We start from the raw sequence: 26,507 nt of genomic DNA, 5'->3' as shown, positions 1-26,507 counted from the left end.
GTTGAGTTTTATCAGTTCTTTATTTATCTTGGATATTAACCCCTTGCTTTAGCTGTTTTTGCAAATATATCCCACTTGGTCAGTTGCCTTTTTGTTTTGTTGCTGGTTTCTTTAGCTATGCAGAAACTTTTTAATTTTATATAGTTCCATTCACTTATTTTTACCTTTATTTCCCTTGCCTTTGGAGTCAAATTCATAACACTTTATATATGATCAATGTCTATAAGTTTAGTACTTACGTTATCTTATATGTAATTTATTATTTCAGTTCTTATAGTTAGGTCTTTGATCTAATTTGAATCAATTTTTATACATGGGGACAAACTATAATCTAGTTTCATTTGTTTGTATGTGGCTTTCTAATTTTCTCAGCATCATTTATTGGAGAGGCTTTTTTTTTTCTCCATTGAGTGTTTGCCTCCTTTTGTCAAAAATTATTTGCTTATATACATGTCGTTTTCATTTCTGTGCTCTCAATTCTGTTCCATTGGTCTGTGTATCTATTTCTCTGCCAATATCACTGTTCTGTAGTATAATTTGAAGTCAAGAAGTGTGATACCTCTGGCTTCATTCCTTTTTTCTCAGGATTGTTTTGGTTGCCCGGTGTCTTTTGTGGTTTCATATAAATCTGATTATTTTATGTTCTCTTTCTTTAAAAAATGGCATTTTGATGGGGATTGTATTAAATCTGTATATTGCTTTGGGTAATATGGCCATTTTTCCAATCTGTTACCCTATGTCTTTTGATTGGAGCATTTAATCCATTTACATTTAAAGTTATTATTGATAGATACTTATTGTATTTGTCGCCATTTTTATTCTATACCCTAGAGTTGCTTCTTTGCTTCCTATTTCTTTATTTTTACAGTAGACCCTTTAGTATTTCTTACATTGTTGGTTTGGTGGTGATAAATTCCCTTAGTCTGTTTTTGTCTGTGAAGCTCCTGATTTTACCTTCAATTTTGATTGATAGCCTTGCTGGGTACAGTATTCTTGGATTCAGACCCTTCCTTTGCATGACTTTGTATATTTCATCCCATTCCCTTCTGGCCTGATGAGTTTCTGTTGAGAAATCAGTTGCTAGTCTGATGGGGTTTCCTTTATATGTAACTTTCTGTCTCTCTCTGGCTGCTTTTAAGATTCTTACTTTGTCGTTGGTGTTTGCCAATTTAATTATAATGTGCCTTGGCGTTGGTCTTTTGGGATTCATTTTGCTTGGGACTCTGTGAGCATCTTGGATTTGTGTGAGTTTTTTCTTCTCTATCTCAGGAAAGTTTTCTGTCATTATTTCTTCAAATTTTCTATGCCTTTCTCAGTTTCCTTTCCTTCTGGAACCCCTATTATTCTAATATTGTTTTGTTTTGTATTGTCCCAAAGTTCCCTTAGGCTCTCCTCCTGTTTTTTAATTTTTTTCCCCAGAAGCTGCTCTAATTGGGTATTTTTTCCATCTTGTCTTCTAGCTCACTGATACCATCCTCTGCTTCTTCTAGTGTACTCTTGATGCTTACTATTGAGTTCTTTACAGTAGCGATATAATTTTTCATTTCTTCTTGGTTCTTCTTCATTTCCTCTTAGTTCTTACTCATATTGTCAAATTTGTCTTCCATTCTTTTTAGCCATCTTATGATCATTACTCTGAATTCTTGCTCCGGTAGGTTGCTTGCCTCTAACTTGTTTACTTCCTTTTCTGGTGATGCCTGCTTTTCTTTCATATGTGGGCTCTTTCTTTGTCTCCCCATGATCTCTCTTTTCAGGATGTCTGGTTATATAGTTCTCTTTCTCCTTTTTGTTGTTCGGTGGAACGCTCTTTTGAGTCCAAGTGTTCGCGCCACCTGGTACCAGCATTCTGGGGCTCACAGCTGCTTGGTGGTCACTGTGGCTGTGGATATTCAGGCCTCTGACAAGATCCACTTTTCCTTTAAAGATGGCCAGATTTCCCCATCCAAGCCCATATGTAGCTCCTGCTTCTTGGATTTGAGGATTGAGCTCTTTCCAAAGGTTTAGAATGTTCTCTTCAACTGTTTGCTCAAAGAGACTCTCTGTTCCCTTCTCCCTCTTTCCTTCTAATTCTTATATTGCTTTTTCTGATAGAGCCATAGTTTTTATAGATTTCACTTTATTTTATTCCTCAAATCTCTTTTCTTCCCTCTGCATCATTACTAGATTTCTATCTGTATTCTTTCCTCCATGTGGTCAGCTCCATTTCCTATGCTCTAGTTTACTCGGATCTCTCTTATTGAGTTCTTAGTCTCCAGAATTTTTTTTTTTCTAATCCTTATTTGAGGATTTTTATTTTTCCCTATTGCTTTCAGAGAGAGTGAAAGGGAGGGGGAAGAGAGAAACTTTTATGTGAGGGAGACACATTGGTTGCCTTCTGCATATATCTCTACTGGGCCAGGGATCAAGCCTGTGACCAAGGTATGTGCCCTTGACCAGGAATTGAATCTGCAACCTTTCAGTGCGTGGGCCAATTCTCTAAGCACTGAGCAACTGACCAAGCCTGTTTCTTCTTGAAGGTTTCAATCTTTTTGGTAAAGTACACATTTTGTTTATTAATTTGTTTTCTGAGTTCATTAAATTTCCTGCATATTTTCAGAACTGCAACCTTGAATTCTGTCATTTCTGTATCATATTTCCATGTGTTTATGCTTTCTGGAGATTTTTTAGTTTTCTTTCTGAGCTGCCTTGCTACCTAGTTATTCATGGCATTTGAGGAGTTCCTTTTCTATCTAAGAATCTATGTATGAGTGGTACATCTCTAGATTACTATGAAGAGGTAATGGCACTGAATCATAAGTTCTTTAGTTGTGTGAAATCCCATATTGAATCCTGCTGCATCTCTGGCTGCCATCAGTGTAGTGGAAATGTGTGGGTGTGGGGTTGACTGGTGGAACCTGTTGTCTTTTTGTTTTACCTTCCTGCTAATGGCAACCTTGGACCTTTATGGGGTACCCCCTTTGTCCTGAACAGGGACTAGTCACAGAGTACACCTTTTGCTCAGGAGAAATATTGATTCTGTAGTACAAGCATGTCAAACTCAAAAGGCTAAAATGGGCCAAATAAACAAGGTTTATTTATGTGGGCTGAAAAAAAAAAAAAAAAAAAAAAAAAGCAAGCTTCAATTTTCATAGAAACGTGTTTATTTTGATAGACATGTGAATACAAAAGGCTGAAATAAATATCTTTAACATAAAATAGAACATTTAAAAAAATTAATATTTTTTCTTGAACTTACCAGCCACTGAATAACTGCACAAATAAGCATAACGCAAATTAACCTATTTTTCTTGTTCTCCAAAAGCTAAATATTTCCTTTTGTGCACACCAAACAAGTCAGTACAAGACTAATCACATGGCAATCACAGCTGCTAAAATATTCACTGCTAGTATTAGCTGAGACAAACGGTGTACCTTCATGTAAGGCGCGTAAGGGAAATGAATGCAACACAGTTATAGTAATCAATCATTAGCGAACATTGTAGTTCATTACTAATTATATATAACAGGATATTATAAAAATTAAGTTATAAAATTTTTATTAAAATGTTTCTTACCGTTATATTGACTGGGCCGCAAAAATATTCGTTGTGGGTCACATGTGGCCTGTAGGCCACAAAATATTCATTGTGGAGAGGATCCAAGATGGCAGCTTAGGTAAACACACCTAAACTGCTGCTGTGCACAACAATTTCAAAACTACAACTAAAAGACAAAACATCTATCACCCAGAACCACAGGAAAGCTGGCTGAGTGGAAGCTCTCCAACTAGACTGAAAGAGAAAGCATTCAGGGCACAAGCTCTGAAAAATTGAGCTGTGGGGTCGTGTGTGTGATATGGGCTGGCAGTGCACCTCAGTTGTTTTCTTCAACCCGAAGAGAGAGACAAGCTTCCGATCTCTCTGAAATCCAGTTTCTGGGGAGAAGCTGGACTGTCTGCCATCGGGTCGGAAAGTGAGGGTGGCATACTTGCAGAGCTGCGTGCAAGAATAATTGTTTGCTGTGCTGGGGCACGAGACGTGGGGACACAGAGAGGCAGAGACAGCTGAATGGCAGCCATCACTGTTTGCCACACCCTAGCCTAGTGACGCCTGGAGACCCCGCCCCGTACAATCTACAATCACACTCATGCTCCAAGCAGCAGCTTTTGCATATGAATGGCCTTCTCTATTGCAGTTTAACCTAGCAAACTTGAAACCAGGTGTAGACAGCTCCAAAACCTCCAAGCTCCAAGCAGGGAAGAGAGGACTGTGGTTCTCACTGTAGCTCCTGCAGGGTGGCCTCAGACAGTAGCTGAACTGCACCCTATTGGAGGTCCAGAAGCCAGTGTACCTAGTGGTCAATGTGAAACATCAGATTTCAACTCCTCACATCCATAAGTGACACATTTGTGAGGCAGACTGAGTGAGCACCAAAGCCCCACTGAAACAAGGCCTGTCCCATAAGCATGTCTCCAGTGCAGCAGTTCTTCCATTATAGATTCAGCAGGTTCTCACAGCCAACTGGCCTGGAGGTCAATTCTTCCCAGTGTACCAACAGCAATCAAGGCTTTAACTACATTAAGCCTTTTCACTCAGCCCACAAAGGGGTGCACCAAGAGCAACCACCTTGGGTGATTGGGGAAGCAGAGCTACTGGCCCCTATAGGTCACCTACCACACAAAGCCACTCCATCAACACAGGGAGGCAACCAAAATGAGGAGACACAGAAGCATGTCACAGATGGGAGAGATGCAGGAAAGTAAACTAATGGATGACACACAGTTCAGAATCACATTTATAAGGTTACTTAAGAATCTTATAGAAACCACTGAGAAACTTGAAGAGACCTTCAAGGACCTTAATGAGAATCCCAAAAAAGTGGAAAAGTACTAGTCAGAAATTAAGCATACATTGTCTGAAATAAAGAATATACAGAAACTCAGCTGTAGATCAACATATCCCAAGAGTCAAACCAAAGATCTGGAATATGAGGAAGCAAAATATACCCAACCAGAGAGGCAGAAAGAAAGAAGAATCCAAAAGTGTGAGGATAGTGTAAGGAGCCTTTTGGATGGCTTTAAGCATACCAACATCCAGATTTTTGGGGTGTCAGAAGAGAGAGAGCGGGATATTGAAGGCCTATTTGAAGAAATGATGAAAGAAAACTTCCCGGTGAAAGAAATATTCTTACAAGTCCAGGAAGCACACAGAACCCCAAACAAGAGGAATCCAAAGAGGACCACACCAAGACACATCATAATTAAAATGCCAAGGGCAAAAGACAAAGAGAGAATCTTAAAAGCAGCAAGAGAAAAACAGCTAGTTACCTACAAGGGAGTACCCATACGACTGTCAACTGATTTCTCAACAGAAACTATGCAGGCCAGATGAGAGTGGCAAGAAACATTCAAAGTGATGACAGCAAGAACCTACAACCAAGATTACTCTACCCAGCAAAGCTATCATTCAGAATTGAAAATCAGATAAAGAGCTTCACAGACAAGAAAAAGCTAAGGGAGTTCATCACCAGCAAACCAGTATTACATGAAATGATGAATGGTATACTTTAAGAAGAGGAAGAAGAAAAAGGTAAAGGTAAAAACTATGACAACAAAAAGACATCAAATACATACCTACCAACACGTGAATCTAAAAATCAAGTGAATAAAAAATATGAAAAACAGAATAGACTGGTGAATATAACAGAATCAGTGACATAGAAAGGGAGTGAACTGACAATTCTCAGGGAGAAGGGGGTCTGAGGGGTGCGGGAAAAGATTGGACAAAAATCTTACACCTATGGATGAAGACAGTGGCAGGGGGTAAGGGCATGGGGTGGGGAATCAGGTGGAGGGAAGCTATGGGGGGAGGGAGAGGAGCACCTGTAATAATCTGAACAATAAAGATTATATATTTAAAAAAATATTGTGGGTCACATGTGGCCCGTGGGCTGCGAGTTTGACATGCTTGGTATAGTACCAGTTTGTGTGTGTGCAGATAATGTGTTCTGCAACCCAATACCAAGGGAGGCGAGTTCTGGGAGGTTATAGAGCAGCAGGGCTTTGAGGCTTTGTTTCTCATTCTGAAATGCAAACCATCTGACAAACACAGCAGTATCCTAGTGCTGTGTCCTTGCCCAAGTCTCTGCTCACTTCTGTGGGAATGCTCACCGAATCTCTGGTCCTCCTGGCTGAAGGAAGTGCCAGCCAAAACAGGACTCTTTCCCTCTCCAGGCTAAGTCCTGCTGTGAGCTCCCAGCTGCAGGGCTGAGCTCATGGCTAGTCTGAGCCCTTTTCACCACCCCCACCTCCGTTTGTTCCCTCTTGTTCACCTTTAGGTGAAGATCTATCAGGTGTGCCTGTATGTTGAGTAGGGAATCCTTTGTTGAGCTATATCTGTTTAAATTGTTGACATTTCAAGGGGATCTCTCTCGCTTCCATTCCTCTGATGTTACTCAAGAAGTATAATTCTCAGACTTTGTTGTCTTATGTATGTTAGTACTCAGCTAATCTAATTTGAAGGAGATGTGTTAATGAATGCCTGACCTTAGATGAGAACACCAAGGTCATGAAAAAATACAGAATCACTTTTTGTTTTGTTAATCTTCACCCAAAGATATATTTTCCCATCGCTTTTTAGACATAGTGAAAAGGAGGGAGGAAGAGAGAAAAAACATCAATCTGAGACACATTGATGGATTGCCTCCCGCATGTGCCCCGTGAAGGAAAATCAAACCTGTGAGCCTTTGGTTGTGCCACCCAGCCAGAGCAATACAGAATCTTTGAATCCCAGTAATCAGTGATTGTTAGTTCTTACTGTGGAACGGAACCACCTGAAGAATACAGAATCCCAGGCCCCACTGACAGTGTTAAAGGGTCTTTGGGGTGAGTCTTGAGCATTGGGTACTTCTTTTTCCCAAGAGATCCCTAGGTGAGCTTCAGATGCTGCAAGCATTGAGAACCACAGCCATGCGTTTTCTGCTTTTCCCCTGGCCTCCATTTACTTGCCTCTCATACACAGATTTTTCAATTGAGATAATTGATCCATTTTATTTTCCTTCTTTTAGATTGAAGATTTCTTAAGCTACATCTGCCCCGTGAATGCATATCCAAATGTAATCCCATTGGGCACAACTGTGGATAAGGTTATAGAAATGTAAGTTGTTGCTACTTATGGAAGAACCTGTGTTATTGAATGGGATGGGTCCAAAGACTAGTTTCCAGCATGAGAACAGGGGCAAGGACTTAGTGATTGTGGCTGTGAATGAGTGTCTGGGAATTGGCATACAGAAGCAGACAGCATAAGGCCCTCAAAAAAGGGCAGGGCACCCTCAAATCTTATTTCTGTGCCCTTTTATATTTCATCCACTGAGTATTAGCTTTCAGCCTCTAGAAGGAATTGATCAAATGTGTGAGATTCTTGCAAGAGATAAGTAAACGGAAGGGAAAACAGCTAGCTATATTGCACTGAAAACCAGAACGTGTCACTGTATTATTTTTTAGAATAGAAACCTGCTTTCCTGCAGTGTAAGAAAAGATGCTTTGCTTTCCCTCAACCCTACAATTAGATACTCACCAGATTGTATTAGCACTTTATTATATTGAAATGATTTTTAATTATTGGATATTTTTGTTTTGTTTTGTTTTTACTGATTTTAGAGATAGAAACATTGATTGGTTGCCTCCCATAAACACCTGCCTGGGGCTCTAACCTGCAACGTGGGTACGTGCCCTGATCAGGAACTGAACCTGAGATCTTTAGGTATATAGAATGACACTTACCAAGTGAACCTCACTGGCCAGGGCTGCTTTTCAATTTTTAAAAGTAATTATTATTTCCCCCCCGGTCACATTTTTATAATCTCTATAGATGATGCTTACATCCCAGCAGGAAAAATAAATTATTTATATTCATTTCAGCTTAAAGCCTTTATGCCGATCTTCCCAAAGCACTGAGCCAAAGTACAAACCACTTGGAAAACTGAAGAGAGCTAGAACAACTCACCTAGACTCTGGTAAGAATGATGACCCTGGGGTCAGAAGTGTGGTTTTCCTACAAGACTGCTCTGGTGACAGTTGCATTGGGTAGAGGTAGGCCTGGGACTCACCGTCACTTAAACTTGTCATAAGGACATGCTTAGCTTTTCCATCTTCAGCCTTTAAAACCAGGCGTTCCATCTCCTTCATGGTTTAAAATAAGTGCCAAAGAGAACTGTGCCTGTATTGAATGTTCTCAGCTTTCTGGATACGTGCCCCATGGTTTGCATAGGCGAGTGGTCATCAAACTGCGGCTCCCAAGCCACATGTGGCTCTTTGGCCCCTTAAGTGTGGCTCTTCCACAAAATACCACGTGCGGGTGCACACGTACAATGCGAATGAAACTTCGTGGCCCATGCGTAGAAGTTGGTTTTTGGCCTGGGTGAGTCTATTTTGAAAAGTGGCCAAAGAGCCGCATGTGGCTCTCAAGCCTCGGTTTGCCAACCATTGGCATAGGCCATAGGAAAGGCTGTGCTATTAATTCTTTTTTTTTTTTTTTAATTTCTTTATTGATTAAGGTAGTACTTATTTGTTGTCATTGTGCTATTAATTCTTGAACATTTCTTGCTCAGACTAATTGGTAGTGCTTTATATAAATGGATTTTCCTTATACTTTTCTACCTTCTTTCATTGCTACTTTCACTTTCCAGTGAAGATTAGAGGAAAAAAAAAAAATAAATAAAATTGAAGTGAACAATGATTAAAAAAACTCTTATACTAGTGGCCCACCAAAAATCAAGCATCATTTGGAAAGGGGGGGGGGGGGAATGTGTGGGAAGAGATTAGACAAAGATTTTATATGCATGTATGCAGTACCTATGGACACAGACAATAGGGTGGCATGGACCTGGAGTGGGTTGGGAACTGGGTGACAGGGAGATATAGAGGGGGAAAAGAGGAACATCTGTAATAATCTCAACAATAAAGATTAAAATTTAAAAAATAAATCCATGCCTTGTAGACTGATGATTCCATATACCATAGACAGACATCTCAGTCACCTTCAGTCCTTTAGAAAAGGATAAGATAAATAGTTGCTTGTTTAAACAGTTTTTAATCAGAACACAGGACTTTGGGAATTGGGTTTGATACCTGGCTCTCTGCCTATCTATTTCATTTTTAAAAGATTTTTAAGGAGAGAGGGAGAGAGAGTGTGAAACAATCGGCTGCCTCCTGCATGCCCCCTACTAGGGATTGAGCCTCCAACCTGGGTATTAGCCTTGACTGGGAACCAACTGGCAACCTTTTGTTGACTGGAATGATGCCCAACGAACTGAGCCACACTGGCTCACTAGTTTCTTGACCTAGGCATTATTACATACCTTCTCTGGGCCTATCTCCTCATTGATAAAATGGGAACTGGATGACAGTCTCTGTGGTCCACCTTTTTAGTGGCTTTGCAAACTAGCTTTTAGCTATATCATTTTATCACTGGGAAAATAGTTAACTTTTTAAGAAGTAGGTAGTTATAAATTAACACTAGATTCAGCACCAGAACAAAAAGTGGCCTCGTGACCGAACATGTTGTTTATTTAGTATTTTGGTTAAAGTTGGTCTAATCTGTGCGTTCCCCTAGTACAGCAGTCGCCAACCTTTTGGAGCTCTGGTCGGCGGCCTTGTGAACTAGCCAGCTCTGCTTGCTATAACAATAGATGTTTACTGCTCAGAGTTCTGTCCAAGATCAAGGTTCTGACAAGATTCAGTTCTTGGTGAGATGCCTCTTCCTGGCTTGTAGACAGATGCTTTCTCACTGTGTGCTCACAGAGCTTTCCTTTGTACATGGGCACTGAGAAATCTGTCTTTTTTCACCAGAATACTAATCCTGTCGTGTGGGTCCCATCCTCAGGAGCTCATCTAAACTTATCTTCTTACCTTTAATACCATCACATTGGGGATAGAGCTTCAAATTATGAATTTTGGGAGAACACATTCAGCTCATAACAAGCACAAAGTAGGTATCAATAAAATGTTTATAGTGGGAAAACTTTAGAAAATAATGAACTGTTGTCATTATATTAAATCAGCCAACTTGAGCATCTAGTATTTATAAACCTCTCTTCTAGTGTGAGTGATTCATTAACTGGCTGATGATTAGAATCAAGGGTGGAACTTTAAACAAATAAAGCAAAAATCATTTATTGGATCCTCCCTTAAGGAATTCAATAGTTCTGGAATGAGATATAGAAAGCTGTGTTTTTTAAAAAGTTTTCCAGATAATGATCAACCAGGTTTGAAAACCACTAATACAGATATTGTGACCTTAATTTGGGGAACACAGGTCTATATTCTCTATTCACTGTCTGCATTGTAAGCTGAAGAGTGGTAAATTGTTCAGAATATCCCAAGAATAAGGGGCCTTTTAATTGCTCTTAGAAGAGTAAACTCCCAATTATTTGCAATTCCATGAATTAAAAACAGTTAAATGCTACAAATTGGCACTCTGTGTTTCTTCTAAATCCATTTTTTTTGTCCCCCTAGAGGAAGAGGAGGAAAATGACCTCTTTGATGATCCTCTGCCCATACCTTTAAGGCACAAAGTTCCAAACCAACAAACTTGTCACCCTGAGGTATTTCCAATGACTGTAGTATCACAAAACCAGCCTGAAAATCCGAGACAAAGCACAGGATGCATCAAAGCAAAGAGCATGAAAACCTCTCTGTGGGCAAACTTTATAGACTGTGAAGAATCCAACAGTGACAGTGAAGAAGAATTACAGATCCCAGCCTCATGTCAAGGAGATCGGAGCCCTCCACACCAGCAAAAGACTGACGCGGAAGTTCCACAGTGGGACGTATTCTTTAAAAGAAATGACGACGACACAGACTGCGGTTTGGAAAACTTCCCTTCCTCCGCAGAGGCGGGGGGTTCTCAGTCACCAAAGCTTTTCAGTGACTCTGATGGCGAGTCAACTCACATCTCTTCTCAGAATTCCTCTCAGTCTACACACATCTCAGAACAAGGAAGCCAAGGCTGGGGCAGCCAGTCTGACACTGTTTTGTTATCTTCCCAAGAGAGAAACGGGGGGGATATTACTTCCTTGAACAAAGGTAGCTGCAGACCAAGAGTCAAAGAGAATCTTCCTGCCTCTCAGATGGAACAAAATGTTCTTTGCCCAAAGGACACTTACTCTGAAGATGTAAGTGTAGTTTTTAGTGCTGGAGAACCAACCACTGTAAGCAGTGGGAAACACATACCTCAGGAAAGAACATTGCTAACTCTTAGCACCAATCCAGATTCACAGAGCTCCTCTGATTTTGAAATTCCCTCAACTCCAGAAGCTGAGCTACCTAAACAAGAGCATTTACAGTATTTATATGAGAAACTGGCAACAGGTGAAAGCATAGTTCTTGAAAAAAGAAAAAGCTCACTCTTAGATACTTAAGAATTCATTCTAGAGCCACCACTGGAAAAAACCTATATATACAGAGAGGTAATAGAATCTTAATAAATCAAAATGCTCATATAACCTAAAGGAAGGTAATAAAGAAGAAACAGGAACAAAAAATAGAGGGGGGAAACAGAAAAGTCATAAGATGTGGTAGGACTAAATCCAAACAAATAATTACATTAAATGAAAATGGTCTACACACAACAGTGAAAAGATAGGAAAAAAACAAAACAACCCAAGTGTATGCTGTCTATAAGAACTCACTTCACATGATATAGGTTGGTTAAAAGTAAAAGGATGAAAGATATACCATGTAAGCACTACTCAAGACAGGAGGAGTGGCTATAAAACGTGCAGTTCACCAAGAAGATATAATTTTAAATGTGTATGTACTTAACAACAGCTTCAAAATATACAGTCATATCTTGAAGCTATTGCAGGTTAGTTCCAGACCTCTACATCAAAGCAAAAGTCGCAATAAAGCAAGTCACATGACATTTCTGGTTTCCTAGTGTACATAAAAGTTGTGTTTACATTATACTGTAACTTATAATGTAATAGCACTATGTCTAAAAAACACAAATAAAACAAAAACCAGCATACCTTACTTTAAAAATACTTTGTTAAAAAAAACACACAAAAGCTATCGGCCGAACCTTTTGCTGGTGGAGGGGCTTGCCTTGACGTTAATGAGAATACACTATTTGAGAAGTGCAATAAAATGAGGTATGCCTGTACAAAGCAGAAGCAACTGAAAGAGAAACCAATGTACGATTATAGTTGGAACTTTAACATTCCTTTCACAGTAACAATTAGCTTACAGAAAATCAGCAAGGATAGAGAAGACATGAATAGCACTGATCAATCAATTGGATTCAATTGATACTCAACCTAACAATAGAATACATGCTTTTCAAGAACATATGGGACATTCACCAAGATAGACCATATCCTGGGTCATAGGAATACTTCAAATTGAAAGAATAAACTTGGTTGTTATTATAAACAGATGGCTATAGGAAAATTCAGCCCTGAACTTACCTCAAATGATGTTACACCACTTAAAATAATTAAATGCCAAAAGTATGTACATGTGTTCGGTGAGCCATTCAACTTTTCTCAAGTCCACCAATTGGATATGCTTTTGTAGTTACATGTATATTTAATAACACTTTAACATATTAATAAGCACTTTGGTATGTTGACATTTTATAGATTAGGGTAGCAAAAGCAGAGACTTAACTTAAAGCTAGTTTAAAGAGTCTCTACAAAAATTTGCAGATCAATTATACTAACAATGATACACATTATCGCCATGCAGCTAGATAAATAGATCAATAAGTATTGGGTCCACAAGACTAAATTAGGGATACAAGACTTAGAGTTAGTGGGAGAGGAAAATAAACGGAGTAATCAGAGGAAACAATGCTAAGAGGATCCAGGAAACCAGCACTCTCATTTCTCCAGATGGGTATGTGTTAGGAGGGCAGATTTGCCTGTCCATTTACATGGGGGGGGGGTGGGGGGGGAGGTGTGAGTGGGGGGAGAGGGAGAACGGGCATAAGAGGAGGATGAAGGGAAAAAACTGTTATGGTTAAGGAGTAGGGCTGAGAGTAAGGGCCTGGTCATTTCTGATTAGTCTTTGAGGACATGTTGGGTCACAATTTTAGAGAAGTGTCTGTTCTAAATTATTCAGCAAGTTTTATTAATATGTAAATGTCCTAAATTATTCAGCAGTAAGTTTTATTAATATGTATGCCCTTGGGGAATGGTCTGAGCACAATAAGAAACCTAGGGCAAAGGAAGAAAGATACAAGGGGTTTTAAGGGATTACTGACCCACTTTTCTCTAGCTTGGCTGCTGCTCTAAGCTTTGGATGAAATACACTCTACAGACTTAGTTGAGGGGCAGCATTAGAGTCACTATAAGTCATTTCATTTTGTCTACCTCCCATCTGAGTGCTATTTCCTAAATTCCAAGTGAGTATAAAGTCTCTGGAAAAAGACCAATGAGGATTGCAAATCATTGGTTGAATAGAAACCCAGAGACTTCATATTTTATCTATAGCTCTAAAAATTATAATTCATTCTCATGAATCATGCAATAAATATACACATTTGTATATGCTGACACTTAAAGACTTCATCTTAATAGTATAGCTTGAGACCCAAGAAGGGGGAGGGTGTTCAAAACATGCCTGTAAACATTATTCTGAATATATTTTTATTCATAGCATTTTAAAATCACACCATCAATTTAATAGTATATACTGCCAAATTTTCATTGTTTTATATGTGAGTGGCATAATAAATGACAACTAAATGAATTTAAGGACTAAAAGAACTAGAACAGTTTTTTAAAAATAAATCTTTATTGTTCAGATTATTATAATTGTTCCTCTTTTTTCCCCCATAGCTCCCCTCCACCCGGTTCTCACCCCCCCCCCTACTAGGTGTACAATTTTTGTCCACTCTTCCTGCACCTCACACAGCCCTTTCCCCCCAAGAACTGTCAGTCCACTCTCTTTCTATGCCCCTGATGATTCAATTCAATTATATTCACCAGTTTATTCTGTTCATCAGATTTTTATTCACTTGATTTTTAGATTCACTTGTTGGTAGGTATGTATTTGATGTCTTTTTGTTGTTCAGAGTTTTTATCTTTACCTTTTTCTTCTTTTTCCTCTCCTTAAAGTATACCCTTCAGCATTTCATGTAATCCTGGTTTGGTGGTGATGAACTCCTTTAGCTTTTTTTTTTTATTAGTGAAGCTCTTTATCTGGGCTTCTATTCCGAGTGATAGCTTTGCTGGATAGATTATTTTTGGCTGTAGGTTCTTACTATTCATCACCTTGAATATTTCTTGTCATTCCGCCTGGCCGGCATGGTTTCTGTTGAAAAATCAGCTGACAATCGTATAGGTGCTCCTTTATAGATAACTACCTGCTTTGCTCTTGCTGCTTTTAATATTCTTCGTCTTTTGCTCTTGGAATTTTAATTATGATTTGTCTTGGTGTGGTCTTATTTGGATTCCTTTTGTTTGGAGCTCTGTGTGCTTCCTGGACTTGTAAGTCTAATTCTTTCACCAGGTGGGGGAAGTTTTCTGTCACTATTTCTTTCAGTATGTTTTCGATATCTTGCTCTCTCTCATCTTCTGGGACCCCCATAATTCTGATGTTGGTTCGCTTGAAGTTCGCTTGTCCCAGAGGTTTCTTACATTATCTTCAATTTTCTGGATTCTCTTGCCTTCTTCCTTCTGTGGAGGAGTGTCTTCTGGCTCTTTATGTTCCAAATCTTTGACTTGATTCTTGTGATCTTCCATTCTGTTTTTAGGACTCTGTATAATATTATTTCAGACAATGTATTCTTTGTTTCTTGTTGATCACTTATTATTTCTAGTTGATCCCTTTTCATATCCTCATAGGTCTCGTTTACTTTATCGGCCTTTTCTAGGAGATTCTTGAACAACCTTATAAGTGTGGTTTTGAACTCTATATTCAGTTGCTTTTTGTCCTCCATTTCTTTCGTTTGTGATCTATTTCGTTGTCTTGGCATTTTCACCGCTTCCCTGATGGGGCGGAGTTTCAGGGTGGAGCCTATAGGCTTGGCTTCCATCAGCCACGCCCTATGCGGTTCCTGAATCTCAGTAATCCCCAGGGTCCTTCAGTACTCGCTGCAAGCACCTCTGAGAGAAAGGTGTCCTTAATTTTCGCCTGTTACCAAACAGTCTAGGCTCTCCCCCAATGAGCCTGGAATTGTGGTTCAGTTAAGTTGGAAGTGGAGTTGGAAGTGGGGTTGGAGGTGGCATTCAGAGCAGTCTGGAGCCCTTGTCTCCTTCCCGCCAGGGCAATCCCACAGCACAGCCGACAGTCCCTTCTCTGTGTGCAATGTGCGCGCCTCTGGGACCTCCTTTCGCCGCTCCCCCGGGGTTCCGCCTTACAGCCCAGCTCCCCCTGTTTGAGCCTGGGTCCCCAGGGTCTGGCCTAGAACTGGGGTTCAGAGGAGTTGGAACTGGGGCCCAGCACAGTCCGGAGCCTGTCTCCTTACCGCCAGGGCAATCTGGCAGCAGAGTCAACAGTCCATCCTCTGCGCACATTGTGCGTGCCTCCGGGACTGCCTCTCCGCGTGCGCCGTGTGTCTCCGTACCTTAGGCTCTCACAGCTCCTCTGCTCTTCCTTCTGGTTTTCTCCTTGCTTCTCGTTGTAGAATTTCCAGTCAGTCGACTTTCCTGTAATTCTGGGTAATGTCCATTTTATATTTTAGTTGTATTTTATTGAAATTGTTGTGTGCAGCTGTGGCTAGGTGTTTACCTGTGCAGCCATCTTGGATTCTCCTTCTCTCACACTTTTAATCCTCACAACACCCTTTGAAGTATTCTATTAATAAAAGCCCAAAATATACAAATTGTCTCCTCGACCAGGAGTTCAACTGGGAGTTCAGCCAGGGGCGGGCACAGCCCACCAACCACCCACAGCCCTTCCCCTGGCTGACCAGGCTGACAGCCTGGATGGGGGCAGGCAGGCCGGACCCCACCTGTGCATGAATTCGTGCACCAGGCCTCTAGTGTAAATACATTCATTATTCCTATTCAAAGATGAGGAGGTTAAGGCACAGAGAGGTTGGTTTACATAGGTAGTACAGGTTGAAGCTAGACAATTCAGGCCCGAGTCCATGCTTTTAATCACTATGCAATAAGGCCCCTCAAAAAGAGCTCAACAGTGAGCAGGATTAGGCAGTGACTACTTGATGTTTTACTTCAGGAACTATAAAGTACTAGAAAGGCAAAAAAAAGTTTCAAAATGCCAAGATAACATCACAGAAGAAATCCATTGGCTAGCCCCATTTGCCTTAGAGATGAATCCAAGGCTTAGAAGTTCATTTAAACTCATAGTAGAAATTTATTTTTTTTAAAGTATGCCTGAAGTTGTTAAATTAATTAAATATAGGAATAGTTTACTGGGTGATCTTGGGCATGTTAATATTACTTAATCAGTCTAAAATATTTCCTTTGGTGTACTATAGAGATGACAGCACCAAACTCATAGATTTGAGTACATATAAAGGCCTAAGACTTGCTCAAGGAATATTTCTTAGCTCTAATTCTAAAATTCCTTTACAGTTCTAGGCATTACTTAGTGAAACTAGTTTAAATATTTGATAATAATGCTCAAACAATTTCGAGAAATATCCATTCACATTATGCTAAGTGTAAAATTATAGTTTAATAGCCAAACGCATGAACCATGACAACAATAAACTGTTTAAAACGAAATCTAACATTGTAAGGAATGCTATATAAACCTTTGGTTAATCTCAACAGCAGGTAGTCAGGAATACATCAGTATTTTTGTATCCTTTTTATAGTCTGGAAAAGATAGTAAAATATTCAGAAACAAAGCTAACCCAGATAAATAGAAAATCAAATGTTTAAATTTATTTGCTAAAAAAACCCTACTGAAACCCTATCTAATAAAAGAGTAATATGCAAATTAACAATCCACTACACCCACCAGCCACACCCACCAGCCAATCAGGAGCAAATATGCAAATAAACCCAACCAAAATGGCTGTGGCCACAGAGAGCAGGAGGGAGGCTTGGATTTCCCTGGCAATGAAGGAAGCCAAGCTTCCCGCCTGCCCTTGCCAGCCTAGGCCTCCAGTCAAGGCTACAAAGTTTCAATTATAGAAGGTGAACAAATCCAAACAAATAGTGGCAGCCATGGAACTGGAAATGAGGGGGTTAGGGTTGCCCCCGGCAATGGAGGAAGCCAAGCTTTCCACATACCCTCTGCTTAAGGCTACAAAGTTTCAATTGTAGAAGATAAATAAACCCCAGATACCAGGGCCTCTGCTTGGGTCGCCAGGGGGCATGGCCGGCCTGCAAATCACCACAGGCCCCTCACCCAGGCTGCCCCACACCCGAAGGGAACCCCTACCCTGATTGGGATACTCTTCAGGGCAAACCAGGTGGCCTCCACCGTGCACTAGGCCTCTATCCTATCTAATAAAAGAGTAATATGCAGATTGACCATCATGGCAACACACAAGACTGCTGCCCCCATGTGGACACAAGATGGCCACCACAAGATGGCCAGCAAGGAAGGGCAGTCTGGAGGGACCAGGCTGGCAGAGGAGGGAATTTGGGAGTGACCGGGCATGCAGGGAAGAGCAGATGGGGAGTGACCAGGCCTGCAGTGGAGAGCAGTTGAGGGGGAACAGGACTGCAGTGGAAAGCAGTTGGGTGGGAAGGGGGAGACCAGGCCTGCAGGGGAGGGCAGTTAGGGGTGACCAGGCTGGCAGAAGAGGGAAGTTGGGGATGACCGGACCTCAAGGAAAGGACAGTTTGGGGGGACCCAGGCCTGCAGTAGAAAGCAGTTGGGGGGGGTGGGGGGGACCAAGCCTGCAGGGGAGGGCATTTAGGGTAAACAGGCTAGCAGGGGAGCTGTTAGGCATCAATCAAGCTGGCAGGGGTGTAGTTAGGGGGTGATCAGGCTGGCAGGCAGAAGCAGTTAGGGGCAATCAGGAAGGCAGGCAATCAAGCAGTTGGAAGCCAGCAGTCCTGGATTGTGAGAGGGATGTCCGACCCCACTGGGCATCCCTCAAGGGGTCCCAGATGGGAGAGGGTGCAGCCTGGGCTGAGGGACATCCCCCCCCACACACATGTGCACGAATTTCGTGCATCGGGCCTTTAGTATAAGAATAATAAGTGCTGTATAGATTTTGCATATATGGAAAAACCTGAGATTACCAATTGTGTATTACAATCTTCATCTGTAGAAACCGAAAACAATGGTATTAATAGTACTTCTACAGTGGATTAACTGACAGTTTAAACTTAATGTAAATACTACCACTGAATATTTGCTTTATATTGAGAGAAAAAATTATGACAACTTAGAAAACTAATGTAAAAAAGCTAAATGTTGATTTTTCTACCAGAGTTCAGCTATTTAATAATATAAGGGTAACACAGGTAATTAAAATCTCAAAGCCCATTAAATTTCTATTAATAACAATACAGTTGCCTCAAAATAACCATTTTCCCTTTGCCCTCCTGTTTTATATTTTTAACACAAAAAGTAGACAAGATTAAGTAGGCAGTGAAATAGACTTTAAAAAAAAATGAAAATCACATCTTTAAACTTACCAATTATAATTCAAAGAATGCTTGGCCAAGGGGAGCAACCTGTAAAATCAATGATCCTCTCTCAACACTGATACCATGCCATTATTTTTTTTTTTTCACACCTTCTGCAAATTTTGGTTAGTAAATATACTCTGAAGTTCTAAACATGTAAACAATTTACCCTATATTATGAAAAAACAAAGCCATAATAACAATATAATAATGAAATGTAGCTTTTCCCCAAAAAAGGTTAGAAATTAAGATATTTTAAATACAAATATTTTTTTAAAAAGAAAATATTTAAAATGCTGCATTCTTGAAATCAGTTCAATTTACTAAAGCTTATTTTACATCCTTAAAGCCTAGGGCAATGAGCTAGATTTATTTGCTGCCTTACTTTTATGTTGAACACCAGGATTAAAAACCCAAAATCAGAAAGAAATAACAATAGAAAACCCAGAATCAGAAAGAGATGAAAACACCATTTTGAGGTTTTACTATGTAGGAAAGTAAACAAAACCAACAATGAATATATTCCATTTCAGTCTTTATAGTTCAAGTAATAAATGGTCTTATAATTCAGGCACACACTTTGGCCAAGCCAAGTTTAGCTTTGTCACATTTTAAAAACTCACATATAAAATAGGTATCATTTCAAAAATATAGATTATTTTTAAAGAAGATCTTGTAGAAAATATAAAAATAGTTAAATTTCATAGAAAGGAAATGTTCAAAACAGCCTTATATTCAGAAAGTGTTATGTGAATGTTATATTAAGTACAGCTGCTCTCAGGGGTATTTTTGTTTTACTGTCTGGACCAGAAGTACTGACATGAATCTCCAAATTTATGTTTTTGAAAAGGACCCTTAAAGCACCCCATTGCCCTTGCCTGGTAATCAAAAAAAAAAAAAAAAAAAAAAACAAACAAAAAAAAAACCTTGCTCCCATTGCTGTGTCATTTCCAAGAGGCATTAATGACCAACTATTCTAGAATTTTAGAACTTTTGGAAGATTTTTCTCCTATAGGATTACTGGTTCAAATAATGGTCTAAGTTGCTTCAAAATATGAAATAAACCTGTAATTTTTTTCACATTTAATTTTAGACCTTAAATTTTAGTATCATTAAGATCTCAATGTTTTAATGAAAGATGTAGAAAACAGGGTATAATTCAGTATCACCTATTTGTCTCCAACACAAGTAACAATATTTATAGTAATAAATAGGTAAACAGGAACAACATAACAAAAATAGAACTTTACTAGTTCTCTAAATTCAAGGTATATAGCAAATTGAATGTTTGATCTTAGTGATCGTGACATTATCAGTTTAACACTTAAAACACTGAAGGAGGCATTTTTCTATTCACACAGACTTCTTAAGTATTTATATGCTGACCTATAGTAGTATTCCTTTCTTTGGTATCTAACCACTAATTAGGTATATTTCAAATTGGTCTATGTGACCTTGCGTTCCTCTCTTCAGAAGCATCAATGATGCATTTAGCCAATAGTTTGAAACAGGAATTGTAAATTAACATAGTATATAATCTTGATAATATGAAAAGAGTCCCAAATATTTATTTTTAAAAATGTTAACATTAGTAAAAAACAAAACTACATTTATCCTCAGCTCTATTTCCTGAAAATTCAGTTGAGGTAACCTCTGCAAGTCACAGCTCCACATTTGCACACAGTTCTGACTCTCTTTTTAGCTGGGCCGTAGTCAGTAGAGTCTGAAGATATATCTCCAGAACCTGAATATGTAGAGAAAGAAATACAGGAGAAAGATAGTTAAGGCAATTCAGAATGAGTTTCAAATTTTCTATCAGCATTAAATAAATGTGAATATTCACAGAAAAATCATTATGAATTGTCTTGAAAGGATGGTCGAGGCCAGTGGTCGGAAAACCGCGGCTCACAAGCCACATGCGGTTCTTTGGCTTCTTGAGTATGGCTCGGTGTTAGAACCACTTCTTCAAAATAGACTTGCCTAGGCCGAAAACCGTCTTCTGCACATGGGCCATGAAGTTTCAATCACACTGTATGTGCACGCCTGCACATGGTATTTTGTGAAAGAGCCACACTCAAGGTGCCAAAGAGCCGCATGTGGCTCGCAAGCCACGGTTTACCGACCACTGGTGTAGGCTAATAAGAGGTAAAGTTTATGTTATTAGCCCATATTTATGAGAATAGATTTCTGAAATGATGCAACTTTCTGGGAAAATACAATACACAATTATTCATTTCATACATTATATAAGCGACATAAATAAAATCAAGTAGTAACAATATGTAAAAGGCATCATGCTTATTTATAGTATCACAATAAAGTAAATAGAACTAAATGTTCTTTTTAAAAGCCAAATTCCAGTAGGAATGGAATAAGTTCATGTGTGATTTAAATCACATTTTTCAATCTTTCAATTGTCTTTACTAAGAATATTCATCTCAAAAAACAAAAGAAAAAAATCCATCTCTTAGTAAAGATTCAGAAATGTAGGCTTACAATTTTTTAAATCCAAGTAGTACTGAGAAAAGATGTTAGAATAAGTAGGCTTCCATAATGGAAGTTGCAATGTGCTGAATAAGAAATTAAATCACTCAGCTCAAGGTCAGGCAGACCTGGATTCCAGTTTTAGCTTTGTAAGGTTAGCTTTGAGACCTTGAATAAAAAGACAAAACCTCACTATTTTCATCTTTAATACTGGTTCAGATGATCTAGTATTTTCCTATTCTTGAACAGATTCTCCATACTAAAACAATACCAACAAAACTGTACTTGAAAACCATACCTTTCATTTGATAATCAAAAGTGAGCTCTTCTCCAGCATTTATGGTTCTTGTGGAAAATAATGCTATTCGGGGAAGACGAGTATCGAGGTTATCAATGAAAACATTGAACACCTGAAGATTTGGGTCACACTAAAAAAGAATATTAGAACCCATTTAAGTAAAAATGATGTGAATAAACTCTTCTACATCCATATAAAATTTTCAGTTGCCCAGAGTATTTTTTTTTTAAGATGTCCTGGAAATTGATTATTTGGAGGTCTTTGAGATATGATAATGTAAAAATAATGTTTTCAAACTTATAGAAAATTTCAGACATACATTAAACTATAGAGAATAATTTAAGTCCACATGAATCCGCTATGCAGCTTTAAAAATTATCAACATTTTTGCCAATCTTGTTTAATCTATTCTGACTTTTTAATTTTTTCTGGATGCTATTGCAAAAACAGATAACATTATCAGTTCACCTGTCAATATCTCACTCAGTAAGGCATATTTAAAGAATTAGAACAACTGCATTTAATAAATCAAGTCAGTACTGTAGAACTCAAATTTCATATTGCATGGGATTTCATTACTCTTTTTTAAAAAAATATATATTTTATTGATATTTTACAAAGAGGAAGAGACATAGAGCATTAGATATATCGATAAGAGAGAATCATTGATCAGCTGCCTCTTGCACACCCACTACTGGGGATGTGCCCGCAACCAAGGTACATGCCCTTCACCGGAATTGAACCCGGGACCTTTCAGTCCGCAGGCCAACGCTCTATCCACTGAGCCAAACCGGTTTCAGCAGTTTCATTACTCTTGCTTGAAATTGTTTGATCATATTGAGAACTATACACTAAATTCTGGGATATGTAATACTGGAGATATGGAGTATCCCAAATTTATTATTAAGAACAAGATTAGCTGAAACCGGGTTGGCTCAGTGGATAGAGCATCGGTCTGTGGACTGAAAGGTCCCGGGTTCGATTCCGGTCAAGGGCATGTACCTTGGTTGCGGGCACATCCCCAGTGGGGGGTGTGCAAGAGGCAGCTAATCGATGATTCTCTCTCATCGATGTTTCTAACTCTCTATCCCTCTCTCTTCCTCTCTGTAAAAAATCAATAAAAAATATGTATATTAAAAAACAACAACACGATTAAAGTAAAAATTTAAGTAAATCAGAAAGAAGGAAGTCAGAAGGTCTCTGGCATTTCATTACTAGTCAAAATTAGCTTTTTTGTATAAAATCCATCAAAAGTTTAACACAGTCTACTACCTTATATGGTCAGCTTACTCTCTAGATACATTTCCTTGCAATCTATAAAATGGAGATGTCAATTTTACAAGACTAATACTTAAGAATACTAACTTATAATTTAGAAAAATAGCCCTAAATACTATTTCAATACTCTATAAATATGTAAATCTTATAAAAATGTCAATGTGTTTATATTTTAAGAGAATACAACTATCTTTAATTATATATTCAAAAATTTAGCTATGTTAGCTTCTATATAGTTGTATGTGTTCCTTAAACTTTCTACTTTCTACCTCTTAACTTCTCTGCTCATTTCTTCCTCTGAAGATAACTATCTTATGAAGTTGTTGAAAAGTTTAAGTAACATATGTAAAGACTTGCAAAATACATAGTATTTGCATTTTGAATTTTCCAAGTGAATTTTTCTAACACAGCGATAATCCCATGGCTTAACATAAAAAGTCCTTGTACTAAAATACTTTGGAAATATTAAGAGTCTGTGGTTCAAAGGTAATTATTTCCTCAACTATAGAAAAACATTAAACACAGTACTAATTAGTTCTGCCTATACTTTCCGTATTTCTTACACTATGATTCACAAAATGAGACACATTTCCATATCGAGCTGCATCCACTGTGAATTCATCAGATTCATAATCCAGATCAAAGAGATATGTGATTCCTTTGTTGTCATATAACTGCCCCCGTCTTTCAGCTTCTTCACTTGTGATTACCTAAAAATTAAAAAAAACTATAGTATATTATATAGATACTGCTGAAGCGAAGAAACTCTCATCCATAAATCTATTAATTAACCTGGTAGTGTCTATAAATATTTAAAAATAAAGTGTCATAAAAATATACATTCACACAAATGACTCTAGAACAGGGGTCTTCAAACTACGGCCCGCGGGCCACATGCAGCCCGCAGAGGAGTCTGATCTGGCCCGCCAGGTTTTTTGGGCAGTGAGCGCAGCCGAGGTGTTACAGTAGGAATTAGTAGTTCATATAATCCGGCCCTCCAGCTCTCTGAGGGACCGTGATCTGGCCCCCACTTTAAAAAGTTTGAGGACCCCTGCTCTAGAAGAACCAGACAGAAAGAGGTGGGAAAGCAAAGGGAGTAAAAATGATGGTGCAAAAGAATTATGACTATTTAAATAGGAATTAGGACCATTTAACAATGAAGCTGAAACCATGTACTACTTTTATTCTAATCTATTGAGATGTTCAAAATGCGACATAACTATAGCTCTTTGTAGGACATAACAGAATGCAAAGCACTAAGTATATTTACAAGTATATGTGCTCTAAAGGGACATTTTTCCTATAACTAATCTTGTGCAGTTACAAAGGGAAATTTATTAAAAACAAAGGAAAAAAGGTACGTTAATTTGCAGTCAATTGTATGGAAAGTTTTATTTTATAGGAATAGGTTGTTTTCATGAAATTTCGGCAGCTCAAAACCATCACTTACAATTCTGCTCTTAACAACATAGCTTTACCACATGCTCAGCTTAAGAAACAAAATATGGCCGAAGCCGGTTTGGCCCGGTGGTAGAGCGTCGGTCTGCGGACTGAAAGGTCCCAGGTTCGATTCCAGTCAGGGGCATGTACGTTGGTTGCGGGCACATCCCAGGTAGGGGGTGTGCAAGAGGCATCTGGTCGATGTTTCTCTCTCATCGACGTTTCTAGCTCTCTATCTCTCTCCCTTCCTCTCTGTAAAAAATCAATAAAATATATTAAAAAAAAAAAAAGAAACAAAATATGTCCCCCTAGCTGGTTGGTTCGGTGGTTAGAGCATTGACCCATGGAATGAAGTGTGGGGGATGTGATTCTGGTTAAGGGCATGTACTTTGGTTGCAGGCTAGATCCCTGGCCAGGTCAACATGTGTGAGGGAGGCAACTAATCCATGTGTCTCTCTCACCTCAATGTATCTCTCTCTCTCCCCCTCCCTTCCACTCTCTCTCAAAATCAATGGGAAAAAATATCTGTGGGTGAGGATTTAAAAAAAAATGTCTGTCTGTGGTGATTTATAGTGCCAACCAAATTTAGCTGATGTGCTTTTTAAGCCAAAAAAGAGAATTGAATTGTAAAAGATTTAGTATCCTAAACAGTGATTTATAATAATCTGCCATTGTCTAAAAATATAAAAATCAATATAGGGATCCAATTTAATCTCAAAATTAGGTGATCCAATTCCAAACAACTTTTAAAATGTCAGATTTGACAGACCAGATATGCAGTCATACTCATATTTTTCTAGTTACAGCTTAACCCACCATCAGTTTGAGGATGTGGTGAAGTGCACTGATTTTTGAGTCTTGGTTTTGAGTCATTACTCTTCACTACTGTGTGTCCTTGAGCAAGGTACTTAATTTCTCTGTGCCTGTTTCCTTGCTTATAAGAATGGAGATGATACCTTGGTCATCCAGGAGGACCACAGGTGGGACAAAAAAGTATAATTACATAGGGGTCACCACCCATCTCCCCTTCTGTATGACACAGAATTAAACCACTGTTCCTTTCTGTGTAAAATTAAACGGAGGTTTCTAGCTGATGAGGACACCAAAGGAAGGGATCATCACTCCTTCCTCCTGGGAGAGGTGTAGAAAATGAAACAAAGACCTTGTCTATACAAAAAGAAATTGATGGCCAGTTTAAAATGGAATTTCCATGGCCTAGAGCACATGTGTCAAACACAAGGCCCGCGGGCCAAATCCAGCCCGCCAAGCCTTGCAATGTGGCCCGCACTGCGCTGTCATCACTGCACTCTGCTGTCAGTTTATGACATTGTCTGTTTATGACTGTTCAGTAAACCATTCGGCCCACGATTTAGGCTGGATTTTAGATTTTGGCCCCTTCTCTGATTGAGTTAGACACCCCTAGCTAGAGCAAAAAATATCCTTACATGATATTATTCCACAAGGTCACTATAATTTTTCCCACATCTGGATTATCTCCATTACCTATAATAGTATAATAGTACCTCGCTCCATGGGGTAACAATAAAAAAATCATTTACTTTAATATATATATATATATATATATATATATATATATACACACACACACACACACATACACAAACATATATATATATATATATATATATATATATATATTTTGCTGGTGCTTGGAGACAAAGGTAACACAGCTCTAGATATTTTAGAATTACAACAGCACATTGTACAATTTTCCCAAACAAACATACAAACCAATCCTTTGAATGTCTGGCAGCAATTTAAAAACGACATGAAAGGACTTCATCCCTTCCACTATGCAGAGGGCCCCCTGGGAAGGCACCTGAGCATTGTATAATGGCCCATCTTGCCCTTTTGGTCAAAAATGAACCTCTTCTTGTTGTCCAGGTACCCACAATTGTTGCCTGACCTTTCAGTTCATGCCAAGCCTGAAGCACCATGGTGGCTGGTACCACGGATCTCTTGCCCACCCAGTGGGGGGAGCTGGGCCCTCTCTGGAAAAGAAACATGGGTTCCCAAAAATATGAGCTCAATGCCTGGGCCCCGCCAGCAGGTGAGGGGTTCCCGAGGCAGGTGCTGGGTGTGGAGCCCATGGGGGCATAGGCTACCAAGGAGACAGAACTAAACCTCACATCACCCTGCTTGGCCCCGGAGGATGGCTGGTTAGCCAGAGATGGGTAAGATTCCTCTGGGAAGGAACAACCTAAGACAGGCACAGTCGCAGAGGGGCCATCAGGAAAGAAGTTGGGGGTCAACAGAGGTGGGGCACAGACCCTTACCAACCCCCCCTGCAACATGGCAGGCGCCTGAACCTTCTCCCATTCTGAGGGAGGTCTCCTGCCCCCCCCCCCCCCCCCTGGCTGCTTTGCTTCCCATGCACAGCTCAAAGTGGGACCCAGGTAACAGACAGAGACTTGGCTGACAGCAGCTGCCCTCTCACTGCAACGAG

The 26,507-nt window shown here is 39.3% G+C and overlaps 2 protein-coding genes across 8 annotated transcripts in view; one reads left to right on the top strand and one right to left on the bottom strand.

Moving 5' to 3' along the window:
• The window catches only part of DCLRE1C (DNA cross-link repair 1C), a 41,947-nt gene extending 30,546 nt beyond the window's left edge, over nt 1-11,401 (top strand). For 2 of the 3 annotated variants that reach the window (XR_014793550.1, XM_084868394.1), the window contains 3 exons: nt 7,045-7,133; nt 7,898-7,992; nt 10,493-11,401. Coding sequence is in view for 2 of the 3 variants with exons in the window: in XM_084868394.1 (XP_084724520.1) it covers nt 7,045-7,133; nt 7,898-7,992; nt 10,493-11,397 (1,089 nt within the window). In the remaining variant the exon portion in view is untranslated. Of the gene's footprint in view, nt 1-7,044; nt 7,134-7,897; nt 7,993-9,826; nt 9,962-10,492 lie in introns of those variants that run through there. The other variant, XM_084868395.1, reaches the window with a different exon arrangement.
• Nucleotides 11,402-12,048: 647 nt separating this feature from the next.
• SUV39H2 (SUV39H2 histone lysine methyltransferase) overlaps nt 12,049-26,507 on the bottom strand; it is a 46,144-nt gene continuing 31,685 nt past the window's right edge. For 3 of the 5 annotated variants that reach the window (XM_084868667.1, XM_084868668.1, XM_084868669.1), the window contains 3 exons: nt 23,164-23,310; nt 21,323-21,452; nt 20,093-20,284 (listed from right to left, as the gene is read on the bottom strand). In XM_084868667.1, the coding sequence (XP_084724793.1) occupies nt 20,178-20,284; nt 21,323-21,452; nt 23,164-23,310 (384 nt within the window). In that variant the 3' untranslated portion in view covers nt 20,093-20,177. Of the gene's footprint in view, nt 12,155-15,286; nt 16,768-18,549; nt 18,589-20,092; nt 20,285-21,322; nt 21,453-23,163; nt 23,311-26,507 lie in introns of those variants that run through there. The other 2 variants (XR_014793581.1, XR_014793582.1) reach the window with 2 other exon arrangements.

Source organism: Pipistrellus hanaki (genome assembly GCF_964339955.1).
Source record: "Pipistrellus hanaki genome assembly, chromosome: 1".
NCBI classification, from domain to species: Eukaryota; Metazoa; Chordata; class Mammalia; order Chiroptera; family Vespertilionidae; genus Pipistrellus; species Pipistrellus hanaki.
Note: the sequence above shows the minus strand (reverse complement) of the source record. Positions and strands in the feature narration are given on the sequence as shown.